The sequence below is a fragment of the Geotrypetes seraphini genome, chromosome 1, assembly GCF_902459505.1.
Source record: "Geotrypetes seraphini chromosome 1, aGeoSer1.1, whole genome shotgun sequence".
Classification (NCBI taxonomy): Eukaryota; Metazoa; Chordata; class Amphibia; order Gymnophiona; family Dermophiidae; genus Geotrypetes; species Geotrypetes seraphini.
Window position 1 is genome coordinate 68,603,835 of NC_047084.1, and position 14,065 is coordinate 68,617,899.

The 14,065-nt window shown below is 45.8% G+C and overlaps 1 protein-coding gene across 1 annotated transcript in view; it reads right to left on the bottom strand.

Moving 5' to 3' along the window:
- Positions 1-14,065, bottom strand: part of NIPBL (NIPBL cohesin loading factor) — a 1,354,860-nt gene that overhangs the window by 1,130,466 nt on the left and 210,329 nt on the right. The window contains 1 exon segment of the mRNA XM_033932779.1: positions 20-171. Coding sequence (XP_033788670.1) covers positions 20-171 — 152 coding nt within the window.

Here is a 14,065-nt window from a genome sequence, read left to right on the forward strand (position 1 = left end):
CCTTGCTTTAGTTTATTACCTTGCTGCATCTGAGAATGTGATGTATAATTTGGAGGATGTGAATATGACATGTATCCAGCAGGACTTTGAGGAGCATAGGGACTAGGTACAGGACTGTTCTGCTGTGCCATAAACCTGTTACCCGAATTCGTCTGTGGTGGTACAAATCGACTAGGAGAAAAAAAAAGTATATGAAAGGAAAGGCTTAATTCAACCATTTCATTATAGCATTTCATTATGATTAAATTTACCTTAACCATTTGTATTTATTAAGAACAATAAGGAAAAAAACGGCATATACAGTAGCAAGTATAAGAAGCTTCCTAATATCCACACTACTTTGATATTCCTGCATCATTTTATTGACCAACTGAAGAAAAAGCAAACAGTAATTTTTTTGCTAAGAATACTAACATCAGATAATATGATCGGGAAAATTTAGTGGGTCTTGCATTCATATGAGTCAAAATTTTGCAAACATAGTGTCAGTCAAAGATTTCTTTCATACTTACCTGGAAGAATATAACCAATTTGGAGAGAATTAAAAACACTTTTTAAAAAAACCACTTACATCTAAACTGCTCTATTCACTGTTTTTTTGCATTCACAAAATTAAAAGACAATAAAATCATATCTGAAATAAAACAGATGATCTAATTACCGTATTTTCACGCATATAGCGCGCGCGTTATACGTGTTTTTAAAAACCGTGCATACCCTTGCGCGGAATACGCGTGAGCGCGTTGTACAAAATTTTTTTTACATAGTTCCCCCCCCCCCCCCAACGTCCGATTCACCCCCCGCAGGACCGCTCGCACACACCCGCACCCCCACCCCGAAGGACCGCCGACTCCCCGACATGATCGGGGCAAGAGGGAGCTCAAGCCCTCTTGCCCCCCCGACTCCCCGACACGATTGGGGCAAAAAGGAGCCCAAGCCCTCTTGCCCCGCCGATTTCCCAACTCCCCGACAATATCGGGCCAGGAGGGAGCCTAAGTCCTCCTGGCCCTGGCAACCACCCCCCCCCCCCCCCGCTAGTTTTTCGGGCCAGGAGGGAGCCCGAACCCTCCTGGCCACGGCGACCCCCTAACCCCACCCCGTACTACATTACGGGCAGGAGGGATCCCAGGCCCTCCTGCCCTCGACGCAAACTCTCCTCGCCCCAACGACCCCCCCCCCCAAGAACCTCCAACCGCCCCCCCCAGCCGACCTGCGACCCCCCCACCCCCCTTCCCCGTACCTTTCTGTAGTTGGCCGGACAGACGGGAGCCAAACCCACCTGTCCGGCAGGTAGCCAACGACGGAATGAGGCCGGATTGGCCCATCCGTCCCAAAGCTCCGCCTACTGGTGGGGCCTAAGGTGCCTGGGCCAATCAGAATAGGCCCGGGAGCCTTAGGTCCCACCTGGGGGCAGGGCCTGAGGCACATAGGCCCAACCCGACCATGTGCCCAAGGCCCCGCCCCCAGGAGGGACCTAAGGCTCCCGGGCCTATTCTGATTGGCCCAGGCACCTTAGGCCCCACCAGTAGGCGGAGCTTTGGGACGGATGGGGCAATCCGGCCTCATTCCGTCGTTGGCTGACTGCCAGACAGGCGGGTTTGGCTCCCGTCTGTCCGGCCAACTACAGAAAGGTACGGGGAAGGGGGGTGGGGGGGTCGTGGGGGTCGGCCAGGGGGGTCACGGGTCGGCTGGGGGGGCGGTCGGAGGTTCTTGGGGGGAGCGGTCGTTGGGGGGGAGGGGGGTTTGCTTCGAGGGCAGGAGGGCCTGGGATCCCTCCTGCCCGTAATGTAGTGCGGGGTGGGGGTAGGGGGTCGCCGTGGCCAGGAGGATTTGGGCTCCCTCCTACCCGAACAACTAGGGGGGGGGTTGCCAGGGCCAGGAGGACTTGGGCTCCCTCCTGGCCCGATATTGTCAGGGAGTTGGGGAGTCGGCGGGGCAAGAGGGCTTGGGCTCCCTTTTGCCCCGATCGTGTCGGGGAGTCGGGGGGGGCAAGAGGGCTTGAGCTCCCTCTTGCCCTGATCGTGTCGGGGTGCCACGGTTGGCTGGGGCAAGAGGGCTTGAGCTCCCTCTTGCCCCGATCGTGTCGGGGAGTCGGCGGGGCAAAAGGGGAAGCAGCAGGACACCGGTAGGAGCTTCTACATGATGGGAGGGTCGGGAGGCTGTGTGGGTGCGAGCGGTCCTTCGGGGTGGGGGTGCGTGCGAGCGGTCCTTCAGGGTGGGGGATGAATCGGACGTCGGGGGGGGGCATCAGGCTTTCAGGGTGGGGACAGGACTTCAAGGGGGAGAGGAGAGTCGGGGCGGGCGAAAGAAGAGTCGGGGTGGCCAGAGGAGAGTCGGGGCGGGCGACTGGAGAGTCGGGCAGCATGCGCGGTATACGGGTGTGCACAGTATACAAAAATTTCTGTACATAAATTTGTGTTTTCCGCGCGCTATACCCGTGTGCGCGTTTTACACGGGTGCGCGTTATCTACGTGAAAATACGGTAATTAAAAAGCAAACCAAATTCTATAGCTAACAATATACAATAACAATTAGGGAAACTATGATGTGCCTGGCTCATGGCTATGTGGATAGTGGATAGTGGCTAGTGGCTATGTGGATAGTTTGAAAGGTGCAATTCCCTACCTACTATGTTACCGTGAATCAATATCTGTATGCTGAAACTTCTGAATTGTTTCAACCACAGAAATGTATTGGGCCATTTTGGGGGGCTTTATTTCTTTGAACCATCAGACTGATTTAATTCATGTTGAAACTCAATATACCTTTTTACTAGCTTTTTCTGTATGCCAAATTTGGTTCCATTCCATTAACTTTTTATAGAGTTTTTCTGATCCCAGAAAGTAATTTAATTGTTTCAATCCTCTTACTGTTTGTTTATCCCCCACCCTTATCCAGGGCGAGTTACACTTTTACATACAAAATAAGGCAGTACATTTAACATATAGATCACTTAAATATTTTTAACACAGAATATTATTATTAACACAGAAACATAGTAAATGATGGCACAATCCATCCAGTCTGCCTAGCAAGGTGGAGAAAAATATGCATACTTATAATCCTGATCTGTAAAATTTATTTCCAACATTGTTGAGTCAGGAAGAAGAAAATGATGCTTTGAACGTCAAAAGTTTAAAGGTCTTATGTTTGATACCCATACTGTAGCTTAATTATGAGCCTTGATGGATCTATTTGAGAAAATTTACTAGCTATAAGCTTTCACTGTATAGCAAACTGCCAATGTTGAAAGCATGATCTTAATTTATGAACTTTAATGGATAACACAGGGGGGAAAAACAAGTCACTTATCTGTAAACAGGTATTCTCTTTGACCTGCAGTATACAAGTCCTAACTGATGGGTGATGCCTGGCATGGGAACGCTTCTTCACCTTAATATATTTCCAGAAACTTTTGAGAAGCATTCTGCAGTCATGTAGAGGCTACCTCAACTTTTCGTAAAGCTAAGGGTATAATTCAACTCCTTGGGGCAGAGGGTGGGTATGCTACAGGTAAGTAATTTAGATTTCTTCAAGGATAAGCAGGATGGCAAGTGCCCAACAAGTATCCTTAGCCACAGAATGCCTTCAACATAGCCTTTGATGTGGTACCACACAGGCAGTTGATAAATAAGCTGAGTGCCCTTGGTATGGGACCTAGAATGATGAACTGGATTAAAAACTGGTTAAGTGGAAGGAGACAGAGGGTAATGGTAAATGGAGTTTGCTCCAAGGAAAAGGATGTTGTTAGTGGATTGCCACAAGGATCTGTCCTTGGGCCGGCTCTTTTTAACATCTTTGTGAGTGATATTGTGGAAGGACTGCCAGGTAAAGTTTGTCTTTTTGCAGCTGATACCAAACTCTGTAATAGGGTAGACACTCCAGAGGCTATGGATAATATGAGATAGGATCTAGCAAACAGACAAAGGGGAATTTGGAGGACCCATTCCGGGACATGGAGTTTACTGAGGGCGAAGTCTACCAAGAATTATCGAAATTAAAAGTAAACAAAGCTATGGGCCCGGACGATCTACACCCTAGAGTACTTCGAGCACTGAGGGATGTCCTGGCACAGCTGTTAGCTGTGCTCTTCAATCTTTCCCTGAGTGAGGGAAAAGTTCCCCTGGACTGGAAAACTGCCAATGTTATCCCACTCCACAAAAAGGGATGCAGGTCAGAAGCTGAAAATTATAAACCGGTGATACTTATATCAATAGTGAGTAAACTAATGGAGAAGTTGATCAAGAACAGATTGGACACATTTCTAGATGATGAAAGATTAAGGGATCCCCCACCAGCATGGCTTTACAAAGGGAAGGTCTTGTCAATCCAACCTGATAAGCTTCTTTGACTGGGTAACGATGAGGGTGAGTCCCTGGATATCATGTATTTAGACTTTAGCAAGGCTTTTGATAGTGTTCCACACCGTAGGTTATTGAACAAGATGTACTCGTTAGGACTAGGAAAAACACTGACAGCATGGGTACAAGACTGGCTTAGCGACAGCCTTCAAAGAGTAATGGTGAACGGAAACCCTCAAAAACGTCAAAGGTGACCAGCGGAGTGCCACAGGGCTTGGTCTTGGGCCTCATGCTATTTAATATCTTTATTAGGGATCTAACTCAGGGACTTCGAGGCAAAATTACATTATTTGCTGATGATGCAAAACTATGCAACATTGTGGGCTGAGCAACCGGGCCCAGCACTATGGAGAAGGACCTGCTTTTGTTGGAACAATGGTCCAGTACTTGGCAACTGAACTTTAATGCCAAAAAATGTAAAGTAATGCACCTTGGGAGCGGAAACCCATGCAGAACATACACATAGAACGGTGAAAACTTAGCGAGATCCACTGCAAAAAGGGACTTGGGAGTTCTCATCCGAGAAGATATGAAATCTGTCAAATCAGGTGGAGAAAGCTTCAGCAAAGGCTAGACAAATGCTGGGTTGCATCAGAAGGAGCTTTATCAGCCGAAAACCTGAAGTCATACTACCGTTATACAGATCCATGGTGAGACCTCACCTGGAGTACTGTGTTCAGTTTTGGAGGCCACATTATCACAAAGATGTGAAGAGAATGGAGTCGATCCACAGAATGGCCACTAGGATGATCTCAGGACTTAAAGACATCACATATGAACAACGTCTGACCAGACTGCGCCTATATTCTCTCAAGGAGCGCAGAGAAAGAGGGGACATGATAGAAACATTCAAATACATCACGGGTCGCATTGAAGTGGAGGAGAATTATTTTTTCTTACGGGTCCCACGGCAACAAGAGGGCATCCGCTAAAATTTAAGGGGGGAAGATGCATGGTGACACCAGGAAATACTTCTTCACCGACGGGTGATTGATCGATGGAATAAACTTCCACGCCAGGTGGTCGAGGCTAGTAGCGTACTCGACTTCAAAAGTCGATGGGACAAACATGTGGGGGTGCTACAGAGTTATGCATAAAAGATGGATACACCAGGGAGGGAGGGTTCTTGAGTGGGCAGACTTGTTGGGCCGCCGGCCCTCTTTTGCCGTCATATTCTAGGTTTCTAAAATACGTCCGACAAGATTCAATCTCAGGAAAGGTTTCACGAAATCTACCACACTGACCAAGGTTCTCAAGTTCAAGGACACAAACTTCCAAGACATGGGAGACTTCGTTCACCAGGCGCTACAAATCCAAGCAGGCACCAACAGCGTGGAGGAAATGTGGTCAACTTTGAAAACCACCATACAGGAAGCAACCAACCGTTATGTTAAATCAGTAAGCAAACGGAGTAAGAACAACAAGCCACAGTGGTTCTCTACGGAGATCTCGGACCTCATCAAAGAGAAGAAAAAAGCATTCATCTCTTACAAACAATCAGGGACACAGGACTCCAGAGAAGATTATCTGACCAAGTCAAGAGCCGTCAAAGCAGCAGTTAGGGAGGCCAAATTCCGCACGCAGGAGTCTCTAGCAAAGAACATCCAGAAGGGAGATAAATTTTTCTTCAGGTATATCAGTGACAGAAAAAAGAACTCGGGCGGGATAGTACGACTCAGAAAACCAGACGGAGACTATGTAGAAACGGACTCGGAAAAAGCCCAACTGTTAAATGAATACTTCTGTTCAGTCTTCACCCGCGAGGCGCCGGGAATCGGCCCTCAACCACAGACAAGGATTAAATCAGTAGACCCGTTTAGTAATTTCAAATTTACACCCAGCAGCATCTACTGCGAGCTGTCAAAAATCAAGGTCAACAAGGCAATGGGGCCTGACAACCTACACCCTAGGGTACTCAGGGAGTTGGGTGATGTCTTGGCGGAACCGCTATCCGCGCTCTTCAATCTCTCCCTTAGTACAGGTAACGTCCCGATGGACTGGAAGACGGCTAACGTCATTCCACTACACAAGAAAGGCTCCAGGATAGAGATGGCAAACTACAGACCAGTGAGTCTCACTTCAATAGTGAGCAAACTAATGGAAACCCTAATCAAACGCCAATTGGATAGGATCATGGACAAGGAGAATCTACAGGATCCCCGCCAACATGGATTCACTAAGGGGAGATCCTGCCAATCCAATCTGATCAGCTTCTTTGACTGGGTGACGAGGAAGCTGGATGTTGGTGAGTCCCTGGACATCGTCTAGCTGGATTTCAGCAAAGCATTTGATAGCGTGCCACACCGCAGGTTGCTGAGCAAGATGAGTTCTTTAGGTTTGGGCGACACATTAACCAAATGGGTTGGGAACTGGCTTGGGGGTAGGCTTCAGAGGGTGGTGGTGAATGGCACCCCCTCCGAAATGTCAGAGGTGATAAGTGGAGTGCCACAAGGCTCCGTCCTGGGCCCGATCTTGTTCAACATCTATATAAGAGACTTGACAGAAGGGCTCCGAGGTAGAATAACATTATTCGCCGATGATGCCAAACTGAGCAATGTAGTGAGCAAAAGCACAACAGACAAAAAAGCAATGGCAGACGATATGGTGCATGACTTACTTCTGCTGGAGCACTGGTCTAGGTCCTGGCAACTCAGCTTCAATGCCAAAAAATGCAAAGTCATGCACCTGGGAAGCCAAAATCCATGCAAGATTTACACCCTAAATGGCGAGATTCTGACAAGAACTGAAGCAGAAAGAGACTTAGGGGTGATTGTCAGGGAAGACATGAAGTCTGCAAACCAAGTGGAGCAAGCTTCATCCAAAGCAAGGCAAATCATAGGTTGCATACGCAGGAGTTTCGTCAGCCGTAAACCTGAAGTCATTATGCCACTGTATAGATCCATGGTGAGACCGCACCTGGAGTACTGTGTGCAATTCTGGAGGCCGCATTACCGCAAGGATGTGCTGAGACTAGAATCGGTCCAGAGAATGGCCACCAGGATGGTCTCGGGACTCAAGGAGCTCCCGTATGAGGAGCGGTTAGGGAAATTGCAGCTCTACTCACTCGAGGAACGTCGAGAGAGGGGAGATATGATCGAGACATTCAAGTATCTCACGGGCCGCATCGAGGTGGAAGAAGACATCTTCTTCTTCAAGGGTCCCGCGGCAACAAGGGGACATTCGTGGAAAATCAGGGGCAGGAAACTGCACAGTGACACTAGGAAGTTCTTCTTCACTGAAAGGGTGGTTGATTGCTGGAATAGTCTTCAACTTCAGGTTATTGAGGCCAGCAGTGTGCCAGATTTTAAGGCCAGATGGGATAGACATGTGGGATCTATCCGCAAAGATAGATAGGGAGGGTCACTGGAGTGGGCAGACTTGATGGGCCGTGGCCCTTATCTGCCATCTATTTCTATGTTTCTATGTTTCTAAGATGAGAAAGATAAAACTCAGTCCATGTCAACCTGAGAGGTACCAAGCTGTCAAGTGTAAAGCCTGTAGATTGAGATGCAGATATCCATGACTCTGCAATAGAAGAGATGGAAGTCTGAAGAGGCATTGGTTCCTTAATACTGAGCTGAAGTAGAAGGGAGAACCAAGGATGCCTGGGCCACCAAGGGCCAACAATCACGGTGGCCAATTCCTGCTTGAGTTTAACAAGCATCTCAAAGATGAGAGGGATTGGTGAAACACATAGAAACTTGTGTGTCCATTCCAGAAGAAACACATCAGGTTCCAGGCGTTGATGAAAATACCACCTGAGGCAACTTGTGAATGTGGGGGGGGGGATGCAAACAGGTCTATATGAGAAGTCCCCCAAAGAGAGACTATGTGGTGCAGACCGGCAGAGTTAAGCTCCACTCACGTGACTGCAAGAGAATACTGCTGTTCTTGAATTCAGACCTCTTTCAAAAATATACTGTGAGCAATCGCCCAGTTCCGTCTTCTGGGCGTGTTGACAAAGAAGGAGAGAACCTGTGCCTCCTTGCTTTTTTATGTAATATACTGAAACCTGAACATCCATGAGAATTAGGAGGACGTAGAGAGTCACCATTTGCTGAAATATTTTGAGAGCATTGTAGATTGTTCTGAGTTCCAAAAGATATGGATAGAAAAAAATTGGTTCAATAGATTAGCAACTTTAGGTGTGCATAACGTCCAGATAAACCCCGCAAGCATAGAAGGATAAGTGCGTGGTCAGAACTTTCTGATGTAGAGGTGTGTGAAACAAAAACCCCTTGGAAAGCAAGAAAGAGCTCATCCAGCACTGCAGAGATTGTCAAAGTGTAAAGTGTTGAGACAATGGGTCGCGTGCTTGGTACCACACTGACGTGCAAGACAGTCTATTGAAGAATCTTGAGACAAAGTCTCTTAAACAGAGTAACATGCACCATGGATGTCATGTGAGCCAGGAATACCATCAGACATCTGACCAAGATTGATGGGAGAAGATAAGTCTGCTCGCAAAGCTGAATCAATGTTGAGGGAGAAAAAGTTTCAAATAAAAAGGTGCATAGCAGAACTCTAATAAATCGCAGATTTTTAGAAGATTAAAATTGGGATTTGGTTAAAAAAAAAGATTTTGAATCCCCAGTGCTGAAAGAAGAGAATTGTGAACCTAGTCACTGCGAGGACCCATTACGAGGTTGGATCATTGATGAGCCAATTATCCAGCCAGGGAAAACTCAGAGACCCTGTCTGCAACTCTGGTGCTACTACAACCAGATCCTTGATGACTACTCTGGAAGAGGATGCTAGGCCAAAAGGCAGGACTCTATATTGATAATGGTGTTGTGCTATCGGAAATCTGAGTAATTTCCAGAAGCTCGGAAGCACTAGAATATGAGAAGAAACTTCTTTCCAGATCTAGGAAGCATAGTCAGTCGTTGTGACTTGAGAGAGAATATAAAGTTATTATCAGAGGGAACATATGAAACTTGTTTTCCCCTTAGAGGAAATTTATTCAGGGTCCTGAGGTCTAAAATTGGCTGTAGATGTCCCTTCCCCTTTTGGAATGAGGAAATACTGGAAGTAAAAACCCAGGATACTCCGCAAAGGTGAAAACTCTTCTTTGAGAAAAAGTATCATCCCCCGAAGAAGAAAAGTTGACATAAGAAGAGACTCTCTTGAAGGTTTGAAGGTATGGAGGGGAATAATCAAAAGAAATGTCTAAGTCTGTTTTAGACCTAGGTCGCTAGTCGCCCATAGTCAGCAGTGTCTGAAGTCCATTCCCGAAAAATATGTCCAAAATATTTTTCTTTTTCGAAAATCATCTAAATATACGTCTAGCCATTTGGTGAGCCACACCGCTAAGTCATCTATCTTTATACCCCATTCTTGTCCAAAAATTCATCCAAGTCATAAACGCCTAGAACAAGACCTTTTGGACGTGGGAGGGGCCAGCAAAGTGATGGACTGGACACCCAGACATGGCAACACAGTAGTGGGGCACCTTACAGGGCACAGCTATGAACTTTACAAAAAGGGTGCCTTATACACATCTCACCACAACTCCCTTATATGTCATGGTGAGCCCCCAAAAATCTACTAGACCCACCTGTCTACAACCCCAATAGCCCCACAGATTACTTAAGCCACCTCTGTGCTGCTCTACTAGGCTTTCCTATTCCAGGTGCTGATGTTCTAGAGCAGATATGTAAAGTTTTTATTAAGATTGTTATGGAGGGGGGTCAGTGATCACTGGGGCAGTGTGTGGGGGACTGTACGTTGTGTTTGCAGTGGTTATCTGGTCATTTTGGATACTTTTTTGCAACTTAGACCTCGTTTTAAATCGCCTAAGTTGCTACATATAAGTTCTGTCTGAGCAGCCCCGTTAAACTTTCGGTTATACTTGTAGTACGACTTAGGTAGGTCCAAGTTCTGTCAAAAATCTGCCCTCACCGCTCCTCCTAAAACACCCCTTTTAGCTCTGGGCATACAGCAGCACTGAAAAAGCCTAAGTTGTTTTTAATACCTCTAAAACCTAGTTAAATTATCTGACAACTTGTCTTACTGATCATCCAAGTGCCAATTTAGGCAGGTTTTTAGACTTATTTCCATTTCGATTAAGAACATAAGAAGTTGCCTCCGCTGAGGCAGACCATAGGTCCATCCTGCCCAGCGGTCCGCTCCCGCGGCGGCCCATCAGGCCCATTATGAGCCACATAATGATTAAGTGAAGAGAAAGTCATTCTCGAAAAAGGTTGGGTTTTTTTTGGTTTTTTTTTAATTTAGTGGCCTCCTCTCCTACAGCCACTCCCAAACCTCCAGGCTTTTGGAATCAAAAAGAAATGGAGTAAAGTGTGGTGAATGTTTAAGGAACAGATGTAGGGAAATGGATGTCTTCAAAAAGGTAGTGTATAAACATTGATGGAACAGTGGAAGACGTTGCAAGAAATACCTGATTGATCTTACTTCGAGGATAAAACAGTAGAAGGTTCCAAAATGGCGGGAATCTAACTTACAGCTTTCTACACCCCTTTTAGATCCCACCATTTCATGTATAATTATATTGAAATAACATGAAATAGCCATCTTACAGGCTCTATCCCCATGATGGAATCCTGAAGCAGTTGCAAGTTGGTTAATGCATGTCAAGTTGCTTGCTGAATACCATGTAGAGGAATCTAGCTTTTCAGACTCTACATCCATAGATAAGCGGATCCAGCCTGATACATTCTAGATAGGGAAAAGGGTCGAGAGATATGATGAAATTCCTGTAGATGTTGAAAAGGAAGGTATCCATCACAAGAAGGCAATCTTCGAACAAGATGCTTCACATAGCAGGAGATATAAAAATTGTGATTTGGTACTCTGATCACCAACATGGAGTACTACTAATATAAGGGAAAACCAAATGTGTCCATAGTGTGCCTTTCACACACTGGTGGCACTGAGGACTAGAGTCTCGATGGAGTAAAGTTGGGTTGTTTGGGTTTTTTTTTAATCAACTCTACCACTAGTGACTGGTTATATATAAAGTCAAAGTTTCTGGGAGCCCCCATAATGGTAAGGGGCATTTCCAAGCTCTGTTGAAGAGAGTATCCCTCTGGATTGACCTTTAGAATCCAGATGTGGTTATCAGTTTCCAACGGGGATAATACTGTTGGAGCCAAGTCTGAGTGATTGAGGAAGAAGCTGAGAAAGAGGAACACAGAGAAGGTCTTTTAGGAGGTTGATCACAATCTAAATCCTCCAAGTATTCAACACTGTAGACAGAATCAGCTTCTAGGTCGAGTGGTAGCTCTTTCCACAACTGCTTAATAAATATAGTGATAAAAAGTCTTTCAGAAGAAGATTTAGCTGTTGGTGGACAGTTGAGTGTGAATTTTGTTGCAGACTCAGAGAAGTCATGAATTAAATTAGACTTTAAGTCCAAGGGATATGAAGGTCTCGATGAAGAAATGCGTCAAGAAGATCGATGCTTACTTCGAGACAGGTACCAGTCCAATACTAGAAAGATGTATGATGCGAAGCTGTTGCTCTCTTCAAAATATGTGAAGGAGCGATGTTTACTCTTTGAAGCATCTGAAGAGGAATGATACTCATTAGATTGTCGATGAAGAACTAAACCGGTGGTGAGAGGATCATTATCTAGACATGGCCTGTCGATGTCACTCCAGAGAAACCAGCTGCGGTATTTTAGAGCCTGACAGCCCTATACTTAAGTTGGATCGGTACCGAGGGAGTCGATACTATGGTAAGCAGTTTACATGCATCACCCAAGTCCCTTCAGAACAGTGCATCGAGCTGTATCCAGAAAGGAAAGCACTAGTACCTCTGACTTATCTGAGGGTACCATCGGTGCGCAGCAGCTTGCCTCGAAGAGGGTGACCTTAATAAGGATGCACATCTCGAGGTTAAGACAAGCCAGAAGGTATTCATCACTGCTTGGTCGGCATCAAGAGACTTGATGCAAAGTGACCTGCGATGCCGATTGGGAAGCTGGCAGCCTCTGAACTGGCTTACCAGATAGAACGATGTCTCCAGACACTGGTGTCAATGACTTCGACGATGAAGGTATCTGATCAATGCCCATGCCGGTCCCGAAAAAATCTTTCCTGGAAGTTTCTTGAACATTTTGACAGAGTAGTACACCTGGCACAAGTCCCACCCAGTTGGCTGGGCAAAAGGACCAGAAACACCAACTGTCGAGAAGAAAGGTTGGCCTTGGGCACCTGCAACACTTTTTTTGGGCCCATTAAGTGGCCAGAAAAATGGTTGAAAAGACTGCGTCAGCCACATCGATGGCTGAGGAAAAATGAAAGTCTTGGCAGTCGAAGACCCAGAGGAAAAAACATTCCTCCTCTTTTCTTTTAAAAAGAAATAAACACAAATTAAGAAAAAAACACAAGTGGGAAAGCAAATGGCAAAAAAATTGAACAACGTTCAGAGACACAGCATAGTAACATAGTAGATGACGGCAGATAAAGACCCTAATGGTCTATCTAGTCTGCCCAACCTGATCCACTCTAAAAAATTGTTGTTTTTTGTTCTTGGCTATTTCTGGGCAAGAATTCAAAGCTCTGCACGGTACTGTTCTTAGGTACCAACTACTGAAGTCTCCGTCAAAACTCACTCCAGTCCATCTACACCCTCCCAGACATTGAAGCCCTCCCCAACCCATCCCCAACCAAAAGACCATATACAGACACAGATCGTGCAACTTTGCCCAATACTGGCCTTAGTTCTTCAATATTTACTATTATTTTCTGATTCTAGATCCTGTGTTCATTCCACACTTTTTTGAACTCCGTCATCATTTTCATCTCTAGCACCTCTCTCAGGAGCGCATTATAGGCATCTACCACCCTCTCCATAAAGAAGAATTTCCTTACATTTTTCTTGAGTCTACCACCCCTCAACCTCAAATTATGTCCTCTGTTTTACCATTTTCCCTTCTCTGGAAAAGATTTTGTTCTACGTTAATACCTTTCAAGTATATTAAAATCTGAATCAAATCTCCCCTGTACCTCCTTTCCTCAGAATACATATTCAGGGCTTCCAGTCTCTCCTCATATGTTGTTTGGCGCAAACCTCCTATCATTTTCGTCGCCCTCCTCTGGACCGCTTCAAGCCTTTTTGTGTCCTTCGCCAGATAGTCTCCAAAACTGAACACAATACTCCAAGTGGGGTCTCATCAACGACCTGTACAGGTGCATCAACACCTTCTTTCTTCTACTGGTTATGCCTCTCTTTATACCGCCCAGCATCCTTCTGGCAGCAGCCACCGCCTTGTCGCACTGTTTTTTCGCCTTTAGATCTTCGTACACTATCACCCCCAAGGTCCCTCTCCCTATCCGTGCATATTAGCCTCTCCCCTCCCAGCATATATGGCTCCTTCCAATTATTAATCCCCAAATGCATTACTTTGCATTTCTTTGCATTGAATCTTACTTGCCAGATATTAGACCATCCTTCTAACTTTTGTAGATCCTTTTTCATGTTTTCCACTCCCTCCCCGATGTCTACTCTGTTACAAATTTTGGTACCGTCTGCAAAAAGGCAAACTTTCCTTCTAACCCTTCAGCAATGTCACTCACAAACATATTGAACAGGATCAGCCCCAGCAACGAACCCTGAGGGACTCCACTACTCACCTTTCCTTCCTCCAAGCGACTTCCATTTACCACCACCCTCTAGCGCCTGTCTGTTAACAAGTTTCTAACAATAAAACGACAGAATAGAACACACAATAAGAGAAA